This window comes from Pelodiscus sinensis, chromosome 2, assembly GCF_052426305.1.
Source record: "Pelodiscus sinensis isolate ZL-2025 chromosome 2, ASM5242630v1, whole genome shotgun sequence".
In the NCBI taxonomy this organism is placed as follows: Eukaryota; Metazoa; Chordata; order Testudines; family Trionychidae; genus Pelodiscus; species Pelodiscus sinensis.
In genome coordinates this window covers 138,096,870-138,115,152 of record NC_143053.1, presented here as the reverse complement: position 1 = coordinate 138,115,152, position 18,283 = coordinate 138,096,870, and the positions used below count along the sequence as shown (strand labels likewise).

Here is an 18,283-nt window from a genome sequence, read left to right as displayed (position 1 = left end):
AAGCGTCTCATCGCAGTTATACATCTGCTCACACGATAATCCTTCATTTTTGATAAGACAATGAAAACGTGCTTTAAATTTCAGAAACCCTTCCTGATTTACCAATAATTTTTCACCATATATACTGAGCTGCCTTAACCCGTATCTTTTTTTCCAGTGATCAAACCAGCCTACACTAGCCATGAAATCAGGTTCCCCTTCATTAAATTCCTTTTGGAAACTCAGAGCTTTCTCTTGCAGAATCGGGCCTGTGATAGGCATGCCCTTATCCCTTTGCTGTGTGAACCATAAAAACAAAGCTTCACTCACCTTTTCATATTCACATTTTTTCATTGTTTTTCTGTCCTTCAGTCCTGCACTTGAGGGTTGATCAGAGCACCACTTTTCTAACTCACTTCTTTTCCTTTTCCAGTCACCAACTGTAACTCGCCCCACACTGAGTTCAGATGCAATTTTTAGCATGGACTCACCTTTGTCTATTCTCTTTAACGCTTCAAGTTTTTGTTCAATGGAAAGAACCACTTTTTTTCTCTTTTCACTTGCCATGTTCCTCAAACAATAAAATTATATTACACTAAGGGGAAAATGCAATTGGAAAAATGAAACACAATCACAGCAGAAACATAAATCATTGGCGCAAAGGAAGAAACGAAGCTACGGCCATGGCAGTATGCGACACGTGGACGCATAAATAGCATGTTGAATGGCTATGTCGGATAAACTGGAAGGTCGGATAAGCGAAGGTCGGATAATCCGGACTCTTCTGTATTACATACGCATCCTATCCTATCCAGGACATAAATGTGCAGCAGCCCACCCAGCTGTGGCAGTGAAGTGGAACCTTGGAAATGACCACCTCTCTGCATACTGTGAGATTCTATTGCTCTTTTAGTAGTGGTTTCCTTATTGTTAGATCACTATAGTTACTGTAGTGTTGTTTAACTTAGGAGCCATTGAGAATGAAGATGATAATCTGGCCTTCATTTCCTTCGTCTAGTTGGTCACCAAAACTGTATGGAATTCATACAGAAATTATACATGGGTTACATCAAAATTTCAAATGTATGTAGCTCCATATAGATCTGAAACAATCTGCAATAAAAATATGAAATCAGATTGCATATAGATTGAAATAGCTATTAAATATGAATTTCACAGTCCTTAAAGACATTGTCACAAAAGGGTTCTGGTTTTCTATTTAGAAAGTATGATCAAGTTATATACAATTTCTCTAAATTATGTCACTCTCAAGCACTTGTCAGTTTGTAGTGTTTTTCTTAATGCAGATTCAGCATTGTTGCTATTTTCTATGATAGAAATCCCCGTTTTCTCTGAAAATGCTCATTGTTACTAATTCCTTTGTTAAATAAAGTGTATTGTGATCAGTGCTTTTTTTGTGACAGTACGCCACCTATTTTGCCAGCATACCTTAATTAAATGGGATTCTTCTCTGGCATACCGGCGCCTGGGGCAGGTTGGCTCCCGATGGAAGCTCGCTCGGGACACGAGGTTCTTAAAGGGGCCGCGACTGCATTTTGGCCCTCGGCGCATTTTTTTTTTTTCAACAACTTCAAGCCTGTAGTACTGGCACCTTTTTTCTTACAAAAAAAAGCACTGATTGTAATTGATAGTAATTGAACACAACCCTACCTCATTTGTTGACTGGCTGAAAGAGAACCAGCCTAGAGGAATGTCCTCACTACCTGCTTCTATCATCGGGTTTTGTTTCAGCCCAACAGGGAAAATAAAACCAACTAGAATGTAAGTGCAAACAAACAAGGTATTTATTTATTTATTTATTCATTGATGGCACAGGGGAATGTGACAGAGAAAAATAAGCAGATGATACCGATTTTACTCCCAAGAAACAAGAGAGCTCTTTTGATGGAAATGCTCCCAGTAAACAAACAAACAAAAAAAAAAGACTTGGTGCCCATAGAGTGCTGTTAACATGAATGCCTCAAAATGCTTTATAAAGGGGACAAGGCATCATAACCTCCATTTTACAGTCAGACTCTAAGGTACTGGTTGAAGATGTCTCAGCTATTTAGGGTGTTTGAGGTGTAAGACTTTAAAGCAATGGTTCTTATCCAGGGTTCCAGGCACCCCAGCGAGCTGCAAGGAGATTTCAGAGGGTTTGCCAAGCAAGGCTGCTATTATACTTGCTGTGGCCCAGAGTGAAAAGACAGAGATCCACTATATGGGGCTGAAACCTGGGGCCCCAAAGCCTGCCATCTGGGACTGAAGTCAAAGCATACACTACTTAGCTTCATGTTTCCTTCTGTTGTGTGGAGCCCCAGACAATTGTTCTGCTTGCTACTAATGCTGGTCCTGGCTTTTATACGCAGAAAACAGCTGTGGCAGAGGTGGGCCTGGTATAGCAAGGGAGGGGGGGAGGCTCAGAAAGAAAAGCTTAAGAACCCCTGCTACAGAGCATCCTCCCAAAGTCACTATGAACTTGCACAAATCTGAATCCTCATTGCTTGCTTCAATCATTGTATCAAGATGGGCTGAATGAAAAATGATAATGTAAAAATTATATTTATCAGTCAAAGGCAATACAAAAAATTACATGTCACCTGACACAGAGAAAAATCCATCTGAGACACGAGACCATGATAAGGTTGTCAGGAAGAAGGAAGGATGGCATTGGCAGCCTGCCAATTGTGGCTACAACCTTCAATTCACAATGTATTGTCATCAGCATACTGCTGATATTCCCAGTTCTCAATGATCCAGGTTATGTCTATTTCTTTAACAGATGACACACACATCTTCTTTAGAGTCCCTCTATTTTCTTCTTGCATGGCTGTGATACTTCTCTTCATCCCTGAAATAGAAACAAGCCATTGCATCTGATGTCATGTTAGGATCTCAGCACTGAACATATTACACCAACAATGATTAATTGACTGAACTTTCACTGATAAGAGACTGAACATAACAGAAGCTTGAAGTCTTTTAAAACTGAAAATATTAATATCTACACATTTCCTTCAGAATCTTGTCACTTCATTATCTTTTGAGGATTCAGCGCCAGTAAGCTGGGGGTCGTTGCACAACCCTGCCCTCTGACAGAGCACAATGTTTCTTGTAAGAACATGAGACAAGCAGATGCTCTAGCATATGCCCCAAAGTATATGGTGAAACCATCTGTAGTTTTGTGAATCGATACATACTTGCTAGGAATTGTGCGCTACAATTCTCTCATTTATGTTATAAACCAATAGAAGGTCACAAATTGCTCGGGAGTCTGATTGCTTTTCATTACAGGGCAAGTTATTGCTGGAGGAGCCAACCCTGTAGTCCAGATCACTTGTGGTTTTTTGAAGATCCCATGGCAAATTCAGCCAGGCTAAGACTCTGTGCATGCATATCTAGATTACCACATCCTGTCTCCATGAATTCTCCTGCATTTCCACTTGGATTGAGTATTATGTTCATGCACTAATCTCTGATGCACCATTGCATTTCACTAGTGACAATCATGACTAATTGGTACAGACAGGCAAACAATTGCTTAGAATAAATACTTGCCTCTCTCTCTTTCTCTTGGAATCCCTGTCTTTGCCTCTCTCTCGTCTTCTTTTGTGTTTGTCTGGACTTCTGCTGGGATTTCTCCTATGTCTAGCTCGATCAACATCTTTAGAGCTTCCACAAGACTGTCGAGAGTCTACGGATGCTGACCGTCTCTCGTTTCTGAAGGAAAAAAAGTCATTGATTTTGTTTAATAAATAGTTATACAAACACTGTAGTTACTGGAATATTTTCATCTCCATTTGTCTGCCTCTGGTAGGCAATGAAAAGGGGCAGTAATTGATTTTGTAGGATCACTTTCTTCTGTTTGACATAATAAGAACTTGGAATCGAGACATATTTAGCCACTATTTTGGCTTCTCTTGATTGACAGGCAGCAATTTCTTCCCCAGCACAAAAAGGCTGAAACATGTTTGATTTGTTTATTATTTCAACCATGCAAGTCAAGAAATAAAAATTAGAAGCATCACCCAGTGATATAGACACACTTTCATATCACACAGGTAATAAAGTCTATTCCCACTTTTCTTTTTCAATACCCAAGTGAAGGATTACTGTTCTGTTAAGTATACGTAAGATACATTAGTAGTATAACACTTTTACTTTCATCTAACAAGTGCTTTTTTTGTTAAAAAAAAAAATGCTGGAACTAGGTTTGCCAGATGCTTTAAAAAAAATTTGTTGAGCCAAAAAAAAAAAAAAAAAAAATAAAAGCAGTCATGGCCCCTTTAATTGCCACGTCCGGCGCGGCGCCAGTGCCGTGCGGGGGGAAAGCGGCAAGTACTGTCACAAAAAAAGCACTGAATGGAACTGCATCAGAACGTACAGGGACAGAGTCAACTTGACATTAGTCGATATTTTTTAAAAAGAGTTCAAAATAGCTTAAGGTAGTACTCCAGTGCTTCACCTTCCCTCCAATATTTATGTTTTCACATTTTCACACATTTTTCTCTCCCTAGCTGCTTTGTAATGGTCTGAGACCTGTGGTTTCAGTGATGTACTAGGACTCAGGAGAGTTGTGTTCATGTCCTGGCTATGCCACAAACTGCCTATGACTTTAGGAACAAATTGCTTTGTTTCCGCATCTGCAAAATGGGGTTAAACACCTCTTTTTGCCTGTCCTTTGTCTTGTCTACATAAGATAAGCTCCTCAGTGCGAGGACTAGCTTAGTATGGATTTGTAACATTCAGTAAAGTGGGTCTATTTCTCAACTGGAGCTTCTACATACTACTAGAATACTATTAAGGTCACTATGGATTGACAATTGCCAGTGTCTCTGCAGAAAGAAAGCATTTTGGTGAGTGCAGTGATGTTCTTATTAATACCTTCCTGAAGATTTTCCTGAAGTGGAAGATTTTCCTCCTTCACACATCTCTGCAGTATCTGTTCTGCCTTCCTCTTGCCAGTGGCTGCTGAGTTCTTCCATGTGCACACCAATCACATCCCGGATGACCTAGGAAGAGATTAGTAAAATAAAAATTGAAGCTAAAGAATAGAAAAGCCCAACGCAAAAAATGAAGTCTGAGGTGGTGTTTTTAAATACACTTGATATTTGTAAGGAAAAACATTGGTTTGCTGAAATAAGAACTCCAAAGTAACTGTATTACACCTTGAAAGGATACTGTCAACATATAGGTTGCTGGAATTTTGCAACATACAAAACTCTATTAAAAGTAGTTGTGAGATATTCAGTAACTTGTAGTGAAAAAAAATTGTTTGAATCTGAAAACATTTGTCTGATGTTTCTGCAATCCCAAATAGCTAAGGCACAAGATATGGATACTGAAATTGACTGGTCTAGCCGAACTGTTCACGAATGAAATAGAAAAGTAAAAACCATGTTTGGCATTTTCAAGTTCTTTTATTTTTAAGTCTCAACTGTCAGTATGGCAACTGATGTAAGGAAAAATGCATTTTAAATATATATGGTTTTTAATCCTGCAGTGCCCCTTTAAGTAGTTTATGCAACTTTCAAATTGACAAAGCTTAAACTAGAGGATAGACACAAAGTGATATGAGGAAAGACTGAAAACAAAACAGATGAGGAAAAAATATATTTTAAATCGTTATCATTTCTTTTTGAGATTTACAAAACTGCTAACACATTTACTAGTCCACATTTTCAGATTTGATTAAAAAAAAAAACCATTTTTTGCCTACACATTGTGGTTGAAATTATTTTTACTAATCTGAAGAGAATGTTAGAGAGTTTATACCATGGGGGAAAAAAACATTCTAATGCCTGCAAAGGCTTGGGATTCATCAAAAGCATTTGATGCTCACCTCAGTGTAAGATTTCTTTGTTATATGAACATTCTTAGCTCTGTATGACTGCCGTCGTCTTTTATAGTCCCGCATTTCTGCCAGGATTTCAAGATGGGACTTTGGACCTTTTTGACCATCATCTAATACAAATTAAAGATGAAACAAATGGCTAAACAAACTAAAAACAAAATTTTAGGGACATATTGGCACTTGAGAATACAAATTGGGCTATCTTATAATGGTGCTGTTTACATGACTAAAGGTAAGTTTGTGTCGAGTTCTTTTAACAGAGGTTTCTTTGGTAATTCATTTACAGCTTGACACAGGGTGTAGTGAAATTGAGAGAAAGCCAGAATAGATCTGCTTACACAGTAAAGACCAAAATCAACAATCCCCTCCCAAAAAAGACATTCAAGTAATCATGCAACATTATTACATGAACGCCAACACACTGCAATACAGAGTAATGGCTTGAAATAAGTTATTTTTTAAAAAACCTTCCTAAATACTATTTTACAAATCACATTTTCAAAACACATATTACTAAAGTCTGGAAAACAGAGGGATCAGTCCAGCAAATATTAATGTTTGAGCCTTGCAGATTCTTTTGTTAGATTGGGCTCCAGAAAACAGGGCATTTTTAACTTGAATATATATTGTGTATTTTACAGAATTGAAGGAATCCTGATCTGTCTCACTCATTTATATATTTCTCAAGAATTTTCTTTGTACCAAAGGACTATCTATTATGCATCTCATCACATTTCTGTTCCGTGCTGCTTATATAGGCTTTCACTTGCAGAAATCTTGCAAAATTTTACATTCAGTTGTGAGCCACAGTAGTAGAGGCCTGTTGCAGCAGAAATGAAGGATGCCTCCTTCTGCTGAGATGCAGGCAATAGGCACAATGAAAGAAGAGCAGCAGAACTGTTTGAATAGAAAGCTGCCAGAACTGTAGGAGAAAAGGGAAAAGATACAACAGGTACACAATGAACACTGCATTACAGGATGTGAAGATATTTTACCTATGTCATAAATTATAGTTATTTAAAAACATGTACAACACAAGAAGAGAATTTGTCACCTGCTTTCTGGACAAGCATGTATCATTTTTGCCCTTTTCCTAGAACAGTTTCCCAACCTATAGGTCGCCATTACATTTCAAAAGGGTCGCCAAGTGTCTCCCCAGGTGGCTCTGCTCCCCCCGTTTTTGAATTGCCTTGGGTTACCAAGTCTTCCTGAATTGTCAAAATGAGTCCCCATCTGGAAAAGGCTGGGAACCGCTATCCTTGAACCACAATTTTCTTTATATTTTATTCATTCAAACCTTAATAGATGTTCAATCAAATCCCACAATGTGACAATATTTGAAGATGACACACTTTTAAGTTGTAAAACTCAAGAACTGGAATATTTTTCAAACCTTGCGTGACTTTAGCTGCCAAATCTACAAAGAGATCACTGTCATTTTCAGTGGTCTGCGATCTGGACCTTTGTTTCTTTGTCTCTTCAAGGACATAATCATAGATTGCAAGACGATCAGCTTGAGTCAGGTCACAGATGAAACGTTTGTGATTTTGGGGAACTTCAACAGGCAGTGATGAATAGGCACCTACAACTTGTAAACAAATAGACATGACTTCTATAAAATGGCAGTATTGCTATACAAAGAAACTTGTGGGGAGGAGCATACATACTCGCACTAAGAACTTGGACACTATTTACATGCTTTCCACTTGTGCAAGATAGACTTCTTTAGCTTTACTAGATTCTGATAGTTTAAAAAGTGCTTTAGTTGGCCTAATTTTAGGAGACCACTGAAGTCTGTTTAATGAAATGATAACTCTGTAGCAGACTGTCATTAAATAGCCACTATGCTTCTATTTTGTTGGCTCCCCAGGTGTGTATTTGAGGAAGGTTAAGAGTTTTTGTGTCTCCTGCAGGGACTAATGTGGGCTATCTGTGGAGGAAGTGAGAGAATGCCCATAAAAAAGCATCCAGTCCACAACATAATTTCCTTTATGATGTTAGTAGTGACAGCCCACTAGCCTGCAAAAAAAAGTTTTTGCACTGATCCAACAGTGCATATTTATTTTTAAATTTTTCCAAATTTCAGCTGCAAACAGCCAATATTCTATCAGAAATAATTAGAATCAACGCCTCTGTTTAATCAAATAGATAATGATCAATTGTCTGCTCTGAATGCTTTCAATGATGATCCAAGACAGTTACTTTCTACCTATTCACATTGCTATCAGTTTAAAAACCCTGAAGAGAAGTAATGTAATGTAGCTGAGTTTACCTGTAGGGCTGCTCAGCTAACACCCTCTTTTAAACAAGCCAACAAATATAGCTGTGGTTTTAAAGTACAGAAAATTCAAACTTCTGGGTACTACGACGACCTTATTTTGACAGCTACGCACCATAAAACTTCACATTTCTTGACGCCTGTGTATTAAAAACCTGGACTACAACACTGCTTTAGTGCATATAATTCACTATAGTGTACTTTATTTCTACAATGCACCCTTCTGCAAAAAAGTGCCATAAAATGCATTATAGACAGAAGTAATACCAAAGTTGATAGCAGACTGTCAAAATGGTCTAATATTGTAAAGGGCATATTAAAAGTCATATGCATTTTAGTAGAAAACATGATCATGACCATGTTTAAGTTTCTTTATTAACTGTGCACCTTGATCTAAACTGTTTTGATAGGATATATATTACTTCTCATGCATTTTAAATATAATTTCCCTTGTTTAAAGTACTTTTGCATTATCTATATAATTGTTTTCCATTTAAAATCCACAACAATAAAAAATAAACCATTGAAACAAATATCCTTCCAAGTCATAGAGAAAAGAATGTGTTACCAAATAAAACCCGATAATAAATTAAGAAGTTGTAAGGTGAATGCAGACAGTTTGGACAACGTTGGTTCTTTCTTCAGATCACTTCTTAAAAGCGCAAGAGCACAATGTTAAAATGGATGGTGAGATATAGCTGTGACACCAAGTGGTCCATAGATGTATTTTTGCATTACAGTACATGATACATGATGTTGGTTTATTTTCTTTTAAAATAACGCCAGTCCGGCATTAAAACAACCTTCTGAGCTTTGCAGGGCTAGATTTCCAGTCCTTAATAGAGCTCTTGGGTTGAACATGGAAGACTTGAACCCTTCCCAGGTCCCTGCCAAGGGAGGAGAACACAGTCATAGGGTGGTTTTCCAAGGGAGACTGGGAAAGAGGTGACTTGAGTGATTATGAATGGGAAGAGAGAAAAATTGGAGAACTCCTGGCTACCTGTATATTCTACTTACCTTCACTGTAGCTTCCACCTTCTTTTGTACTTAAAGCTTTAGCTTGTTTAATAATGTTAAATTGTAGCTCCTTATCTGAAGAAAAGGAAAACAGATTTTACAGAGCTCCTGCACCTGTGTACAAGTCCACTCTGAGTCACGTGCTAGATCTATGCTTTTAGCTGGTGAGGTTTAATTGGTGGGTAAGCAGTGATTATTGTACAGAAAGAATAATCATTTTCATCCTGAATTACTAATACTTAGACTCAGGAATTCTTTGACAGGAATAGAAGTTTTAACCAAATGTATTCTGGCTTTTAATAAGTTTGTTCTTACATCCATTCCATTTTATTTAGTCCAGAAAACCAAACAAAAACTAATCAATAAGATTTATATTTATTCGACAATTACTTGAATATGATATCAAGTTACTCCCTCCTCTGGCCCTGCTACTGTATTCTGTCTCCTCTGTGTCTGTCTTTAAGGTTCCAAACTCTTGAGAAGAGTCTGATGCTGTATGTCTTGTTTTAGTTATTAATAATTATTATTATTATGTGCTAGCAGATTTTTCAAACACTAGATATAAACATCTGTTAATTGTAACACTGCTATATAAAAAGGAACAAGTAACTGAAGATCACATTTTCATCTGCCTTAAAAGTGCCTTATTATCTTGGTGTGAATGACCTCTAAATTCCAGAAATTAAAGTGAACCCTCCCTCATGCAACCAAGGACCACTCCACACTAATTTTTTTCAAGACCTTATGTAGCACTGCAGTGAAAACACAAATCTCCCTTCAGATGCTCTACTACAGCAACTAAACACTACTCTTAGGGCTGAGTCAAACTGCAGAGTTGGGAGATGTGATCTACTGACATTATAGACAGTCCAGTGCACAAACAAGGAAGAAACAAAGTACAGTAAAACTCCAATGGTCCAGCATCTGACGGTCCGGCAGTCCTGATGGTCCGGCACCATCAGGAACCTGGAAGTGCTCCGGGCAGCCGGACGATTGGAGCTGCTCTGCCCCCAGCTTCCCCAATTCAGCCGCTGCTAAAACTGACTAGCGGCTGAATCTGGACGCCTGGGACAGAGCAGCTGGAGTGCTGCCGGGTTGGTCCCATAGCGCTGCCCCTCGGGGCTATGCAACCAACCGGGCAGCACCCCAGGTGTCCCCAATTTAGCTGCTGCTGAAACTGACCAGCGGCTGACTCCAGGAAGCCCCAGGCAGAGCTGCTCTGCCCCGGGCTTCCTGGAATCAGCCACTGATCAGTTTCAGCAGCAGCTGACTTGGGGACACCTGGGGTAGAGCTGCTGGGGTGCTGCCAGGTTGGTCCCCGCAGCGCTGAGGTGCGGCGCTGCAGGGACCAACCCGGCAGCACCCCAGCTGCTCTGTCCCAGGCGTCCAGATTCAGCCGCTGCTGAAACTGACCAGTGGCTGACTCCAGGAAGCCCGAGGCTTCCTGGAGTCCACCGCTGATCAGTATCAGCAGCGTCTGACTTGGGGACACCTGGGGCAGAGCAGTTGGGGTGCTGCCGGGTTGGTCCAGTAGCGCCGAGGAGTGGTGCTGCGGGACCAACCAGGCAGCACCCCAGCTGCTCTGTCCCAGGCATCCCCAAGAGCAGCTGGGGTGCTGCCCTGTTGGTCTCGCTGCGCCAAGGGTCGGTGCTACCAGACCAACACGGCAGTACTCCAGCTGCTCTGCCCCAGGCGTCTCCGATTCAGCTGCTGCTGGTCAGTTTCATCAGCGGCTGAATCAGGGACGCCTGGGGCAGAGCCAGACTATTGGAAGGGGGGGCTATGAGGGGTCTGGGGTGGCATCCCCCCCCACCCCAGACTCCTCCTAACCCCCCCTTCCGATAGTCCGGCATATCTGATAATCCGGCACCCCCTGGGTCCCAAAGGTGCCAGATTATCGGAAGTTTACTGTACTGTAAAACTCCATTAGTCCAGTATCCAATGCTCCGGCACTCCTGATGGTCCAGCACCATCAGGAACCCGGAAGTGCTCGGGGCAGCAGGACAATTGGAGCTGCTCTGCGCCCGGTTTCCCCAATTCAGCCGCTGCTGAAACTGACCAGCAGCTGAATAGGGGAAGCCGGGGCCAGAGCAACTGGGGTGCTGCTGGGTTGGTCCCATAGCGCTGCCCCTCGGGGCTGCGGGACCAACCCGGCAGCCCCTCAGCTGCTCCTGGGGACGCCTGGAGCAGAGCAGCCGGAGTGCTGCCGGGTTGGTCCTGCAGCGCCGAGGGGGGGCGCTAAGGGACCAACCCAGCAGCACCCAAGCTGCTCTGTCCCAGGTGCTCCTATTCAGCAGCTGCTGAAACTGACCAGCAGCTGATACCAGGAAGCCCGGGGCAGAGCAACTCTGCCCCGGGCTTCCCGGAGTCAGCCTCTGATCAGTTTCAGCAGCAGCTGACTCTAGGATGCCTGGAGCAGAGCAGCTGGGGTGCTGCCAGGTTGGTCTCCCAGCGCTGAGGGGCGGCGCTACCGGACTAACCTGGCAGCACACCAGCTGCTCTGCGGCAGGCGTCCCCGATTCAGCCGCTGCTGAAACTGACCAGCAATGGCTGAATAGGGGACACCTGGGGCAGAGCAGGACTATTGGAAGGGGGGGCTATGAGGGGTCTGGGGTGGCATCCCCCCACCCCATCCCCCTGATAGCCCCCCTTTCTGATAGTCCAGCATATCTGATAATCTGACACCCCCTGGGTCCTAAAGGTGCCAGATTATCCGAAGTTTACTGTAATAGGAATTTGCAAACTGTGTTAGAGATAAGGTGGAGGGAACCAATCTGACACAAATACGCTGATAAACCAGTGAAAACTTAGTTATAATACCCTCTGAGAACTTGAAAATGAAGAGGAAACATATTCTAAGAATAGCATTGGGTAAAGGAAAAAGCATGCTGCACAGTTTTGCAGAATGAAGGTAAAGTTATTTTTTAAAAAACTAGATGCTGAGAATAAGGAGGTTTCCTCTTACACTGATTACATCATCACTTGAAGTGTCAGCTTTCATTGTACAACCATTACTAAATTCATACATACCCATAGTAACGGTGGGTATCTTTGCTTTCTCATAGTAAAATGCAGAGTCATACATTTCAGTCTAAAAAACAAAACACAATTATACCTTTGTGTGATAGTTAAGACTCAAGCATATCTACCCAAAAGTTCCCACATTTGCAGTCTGATAAACTTGTTTGGAGCTTAACACCCAGACAGAGCCTCACTAAATTCAGCTGGACTTGTGCATATGCAAAAGCCACCTGCACACATCTACCTGGAGCTTCAAGATAAGATTGGCTTTCTGCAATCAGAAAGTTGGCAATCACCTTGGCTTTGCTCCTACCCACTCCATCCCCCCACCGTTGCTTACTTGTTCATTTTCACCAAAATGGGGTGTGAGAAAGGATCAGGACTCCGGCTGGGGAGTGGGTTTTAGGATGGGGACATGGAGGAGGGATTGGGGTGCAGGAGGCAGCTCTGAGCTGAGGTCAAAGGATTTGGATTGTAGGAGAGCTCTAGGCTGTTGGGGGAGGGGGAGGAAGAGAGAGTGTGAGTGTGAACTTACAGAGGGGCGGCAGGGGCAGTGTGTGGAGCCCCTTGGCTGCCCTTATACCTAGAGGCCACAGTGATGTGTCAGCCACTTCCAGGAGCCACCTGAAGCCAGGACAAGCAGGGAGCCTACCTTACCCCCACTGCACCACTGACTGGACTTTTAGTAGCCCACTCCTTCTTCAAAAGTCCTTCTGGCTGAAAATGGGACAATTGGCACCCCTAATCAGGGGCTTCCTATGCAACTTCCATAAACAGCACATTGGTCTGACCTAACCCAGACCTCTTCAAGCTGCAGAAGTCATTCTGCTCCGCACGGCCTGCCCAGCAGCAACCCAGCAGCCCGCGGGAGCAGAGGCGGCTACCTGCTCCTCTCTGGAGTACTCCAGCCTCCTCAGCCGGCAGGACGCCACGTGCTTTGCCAGGGCGGCGCGGGGCATCTGGTGACCAGCATCGTAGGGGCAGGCGGCTCGCTCCCCCTGCGGGCGCAACACAGGCTCAGAGCGGCCGGACCCGCGGGACGTCACAATCGACATCCCGTCGGGTTCAGAACATTCCCGACGCTGGGGGGGGGGGGGGGCTCAGTGTGTTTCCCGCGCAGAAAGCTCAAATACCGGACACCTGGCAACCCCACCGGGCCGCGCTGGGGGCGGGTTGGGGCTTAAGTGGGTTGGGGGGGACGGAGCCGGGGGGCCGAGACCCCCCCACGCTGCGCACGACACGCGCCGGGCTCGGGCCTGCCAGGCCACCGGAAAGCCCCGAGCCCCGGCGCTGGGAGAGTCTTGCCTGGTCCCCAAACCACACAGCGCAGGGGGCGGCCATCTCCGCGCGGGGGGCGTCAGACCCGGCTGGAAGGGCGGCGGCGGCCATGTTTGCTAGGGGCGAGCTCCCCTCCAGGGAAGTGGCGTCCATTGTGCAAACGGCCGGGGTGGCCATGTTGAGTGCGGGCAGGCAGGTTGCCCTTTGCTCCGCTGGTGGCGCGCGCGCGCTCGCTCGCTGACGGAAGCGGGGCTGCCACGCGCGGCGCCGGCCTCAGTTCAGTGACATTTCACACGCACGTGAAGCCCCGCAGGAGAACGCGCACGTGCCGATACAGGACAGGATGTAAAAGGTGTAAACGGAGCCCGGCCTCTTGCCGTCCAGTGGGCGCGTGTGAACAGGCAGCGCCTTAGCCAGCCCTAGAGGGGGCCTCGCTCGGCGCAGCGTGGCCCTGCAGCACCATAGAGCAGAGACGTGCGGAGGGAGCAGCCGCAGTCGGGGCCTTGCAGCCAAAACAGCCATAGAAGGGGCGGACTCAGCGAGGGCGGCACCTGCTGGGTGGAGTGAGGGTTTCAGGGCGAATCCGACAGCCCCGCACGCGCGACTAGCTCGGGGCGGTGCCAGCGAGGGGGGGCGGGGCCTGAAGCTCCCCCCCCCCCCAGATTCCCAGCAGGAGGCGAAGTGCAGCTGCGCTCTCGCTCCCTGGCGGGGGTGGGGAGGGGGAAAAGCAGCAGCCTGGGTACCCCCCACCCCTCCTTATTGCACCACCCCACACGCTAGCCCCCCTGCCCTGCGCTGAGCCTCTCCTCACCCAACCCTGACTCCTGGGGTTAGCAGATTTTGTGCCCCCCCATGGTTTTGGAATGGGACCAAAAAATGAGGGGTTCAGTGTGCTGGGGGGGCTGTTGGGGAGGGTGTGGGGGCGCAGGAGTGGGGATCAGGGAGAAGTCAGAAGGTTGGGTTGCTTCCACAGCACAGCAGCACTGCCCCCCTGCTGCTCCCATTGGCTGCAATTCCCAGCCAGTGCGTGACAGGGTTGGAGCCTGCAGATGAGCGCTTCCCTGGGGTGCAATTCCCCGGGGGAAGGACGGGGAGAGGAGTGGACAGCAGCGCTGTTTCCTCCCTCCTCGCCAAGCAGAGCTGGAATGTAGGACTTCAGCACTGGCTTCCTGCTGCTCCCCCACCCCCACAATAGGGAGCTGGCACTTGAGCTCAAGCCCTGTGGCAGGCACTGAGCTGTGAAGACTCACCATGGGGCTGGAGAACCAGCACTATCTTGCCCCACTATGGGAAGGAACCCAGAGTCTTGTGGGCCAGAGCAAGGCAAGCTGAGGGTGGATCTGGCCTGGGAGCCAGAGGTTCCCTGTCCCTGCTCTTGCAAGAAAAAGAGGGAGGTGCGGGTAGCACTATGCAGGCAAAGCAAAGGAAGATGTAGATTGTGAACTTGTGGTTTTAGAAGACACAGTAGTGCACAGGAAAGCATTGGGTAGTAGCAGTTGCCACAGCCAGAGCTTGGGGCCCCTTTAAATTGCCAGGCCCCAGGCAGTTAACCCCTTTGCTCCCCCCTTGGCAGGCCTGCACACAGAATTTGAGATAGGTTTCCAGTGTTTTTAGCACCTATCATGGCCACAGACATACTACATGTGACAACAAAAAAGGACACATGAATATAGAATGGTGTACATACAAAAAGTACAAAGAGAATTAATACAGGTCTTTGGGACCAGGCTATGCGCCCAGTGCCAGGAAAGCTTGCCATTGTCCACAGCACCTGTTAAAATCCTGCCAGCTGAATTCTGTACACACTGCATTTTGTAAAGATAGGCCCAGAAGAGACCTGCAAAGAGGGAATTATTGTAATCCATCCTGGATGTCACAAAGCATGGATTAATATTTCATCATCTGCCTCTGACAATACTGTTGTCAGCCTCACTTTGTTCTTGTGCTAGGGCTATGATCTTTAAAAGACAATCCTGAAGGAAAGATTACGGCAATATCTTCACAAGATCAAAAGAGAACAATCTTTAGAGAATATCTTGTGTTCTTCAGACTGAACTCATCATTGTAAGCAGAAGTTTGAACTTCCCAAAACTCAAAATGCTAATACAAAATTGGATCATACTAGCAATATTGTTAAAAGAGTTAGACCGCTCAGTAGTGCCAAGGCAGGACAATCAGAATTAGACTCTGTGTGCATACTCAGAGTATGCAAGTACTCCAGGTGAGTAAGGGGGCCAGATCTGGGCCCGAAGACACCAACTAACTAGAATGGCAGGTTTTGGGGAAGATATCAGGAGACACTCACTATATAGATCTGAAAATAATGTGCCTTACAGTAAAAAAAAAAACCCACGTTATATACTATTGAAAAGTGAAATCTGAAAACAATACAGGAAAAAATGGAATCATAGAACTAAAATTAGAACATTAATAAACGTAAAGTCTTGAAGACTCAGTTTTAAAACTGATTTAATTAAAAAAAACATAGGTAGAGGCTCTTATTTCAATTTAAATATCTTACTTTGGTTTAATTTAAACATTCCTATCAGAAGTATGCTAAATCAAAATAAAACTGCCCATATAGGCTTTTTAGCTACATTGGTATAAAATCACAACTTTAATTAAACTAATGTAAGTTTCTTGTGTAGACAAGGATTTATTCAGATATTTGGACACACCTTGGCCTGTTGTTTAGGCCCCTCACCTAATAAAACCATAGATGTGTAGGCCTTGAAGAGTACGTCTACACAGCAGGGCTAAAGTCGAATTAAGCTATGCAACTTCAGCTACAGCAATTGCATAGTTTAAGTCAAAATAGCTTAATTCAGCATTTGGCGCTGCCTACACAGCAGGAAGTCAAAGGAAGAACACTCTTCAACTTCCCGTACTCCTTGTGAAATGAGGATTACCATGAGTCAGGGTAAGAAGTCCTCCATTATTTCGAAACGAAGGCTCACAGTGTAGATGCACACTGTGTTATTTCAGAATAATGTCGGTTATTCTGAAATAATGGTGTTGTGTAGATGTACCCAAAGGGACCTCGATCTTGCCCAATCCTCTGCACTCATGGCAGGACTAAGTGTTATCTAGATTGTCCCTGACAGGTGTGTGTCTAACCTGCTCTTTAAAGTCTCCAATGATAGAGATTCTACAACCTCCCGAGGCATTTTTTTCTAAGTACCTTACCACCCGGACAGAAGTTTATCCTAATGTCCAAACTAAACCTGAAGACTCTTCTCCCACCCTCATATCTCTGGCTCACGGGGCTCAGAGAAGCTCATGGCCGCTTTGAGTGGTGTGCGGGGGCAGGGCAAGCAGGGAGCCTGCCCAAGGCTCCCACTGGGCTCTGGGCTGGATCTAGGCCGCAGGCTGTATTTTACCTGCCCCTGGCCTAGAACCAATAATTAAAAAATGATTGTGTAGTACTGACATACAACCTAACAAATGTTTGATTTATTTTGACCATATAATCGGTGTACATTTTCTTTCCAAAGGCCCATCTTAATGGTTAGATGCTGGTATTTCTGCTCACATTGAGCAGCACCTTACCCCATTAGCCATCTCACCGATCTTAATGGAACCACTTATGGAACAAAGGACTATTCATGATGAGCAAGGATTATGAAAATTTGACTGGCAGCTAAAATATAGTTCATACAGAAGTAATCAGTGGAATTCTATAGGGATCAAGGAATGGTAGAAATTTCAAAAAATATTTTTCAAAGCTAAGAAAAGTGCCTTCTGATACATTTGGGGGACCATGTAATTGGATGCCCTGACGTCAGGCTGTTTGGTCAAGGGTATAAAGATACTAGGATTGATTGTATTAGCAGCTTTACTGGGCCCGACTTTGCTGGGACCACGTTTGGCTCACTTTGTTTTATTGGCCAATAAAACTGTCTGTTTAGCCGCATAAACTGAGTGAAGTCTTTGCTTCAACAGATGGTTTGGGGCAACACCCTGACCCTCATGCTTTGGGGGCTGTATGATTCAGTGGGGTATGGAAACGTGGGGCCCAGGGTGACTTGGGGGTTTAGTGGGAGGCTTGGCACTGTCAGTAGGGTTGAGGCCTCACCCTGCACTCACTGGTGGTGGTGGGAAGTGAAATAACTCATCCACAGCCCTCTCTGGCTATGTCTACTTAGCAGCCAGCAAGTGGGAGCCAGACTGAAAGCTGCGCACGACAGGGACGGGACGGGGACGTGGGGGATGGGGACGCTCTGGGTCTGGGCCCAGGGGGGACGCTCTGGAGCTGGAGTGGGAGGATGCGCGGCGGGGCTGGCAGGTGGGGGTTGGGGGTCGCTCCAGGCAGGGCCAAGGGACTCAGCTCCAAATACTGCTGGAGCAGGGCCTCCGGCTCTGAATATTGGTGGAGCATGGGCACCACGAGCCCATATAACTCGCCACCCATGCCTGGGAGTAGCAGACAGGACCAGAGGAGTGACCCAGCCCGAAACTTTGGTGGAGCTGGACCTTAGGCCAGGAATATTCCTGGGATCTAGGCACCATAGGCCCATATAACTCAACACTTATGTTCCATTTAATGCACCAAAGTCTCCCAGACTGGAAAGGGAGGCATACATTTCACTGGACCTTAGGAAGAATTCACTCCAGGCAGTTGCCTTCCTTCCCTTAAGACTTCATTTGGAAAGGGATCCATTAGTTTCTATCCTGTCATCATAGGAATCTTGCTAGTGGGAGGATCAACTGAATTATTAAAAACAATGGGTGATGGACCACACAGAGAGAGATAAAATGAAGTTTTTAATCATTAGACACTGAAAATTTAGCTTTCTATTTCTGCTGAAATGCGTCTGTGGATTCAGTGTTATGAGGGCAATCACAACCTTTCTGTG

At 44.8% G+C, this 18,283-nt stretch overlaps 1 protein-coding gene across 1 annotated transcript; it reads right to left on the bottom strand.

Annotated features, from left to right (window-relative positions):
* Nucleotides 1-1,762: 1,762 nt before the first annotated feature.
* Nucleotides 1,763-13,636, bottom strand: SNRNP48 (small nuclear ribonucleoprotein U11/U12 subunit 48). The gene is made up of 9 exons (XM_075921473.2): nucleotides 13,455-13,636; nucleotides 13,034-13,147; nucleotides 12,159-12,219; nucleotides 9,129-9,203; nucleotides 7,227-7,421; nucleotides 5,822-5,943; nucleotides 4,864-4,991; nucleotides 3,538-3,699; nucleotides 1,763-2,830 (listed from the first exon to the last, which is right to left on the bottom strand). Exons 1-9 carry the CDS (start codon nucleotides 13,602-13,604, stop codon nucleotides 2,791-2,793), a joined length of 1,047 nt encoding a protein of 348 aa, XP_075777588.2. The 5' UTR covers nucleotides 13,605-13,636; the 3' UTR covers nucleotides 1,763-2,790.
* Between the last annotated feature and the right edge of the window lie 4,647 nt (nucleotides 13,637-18,283).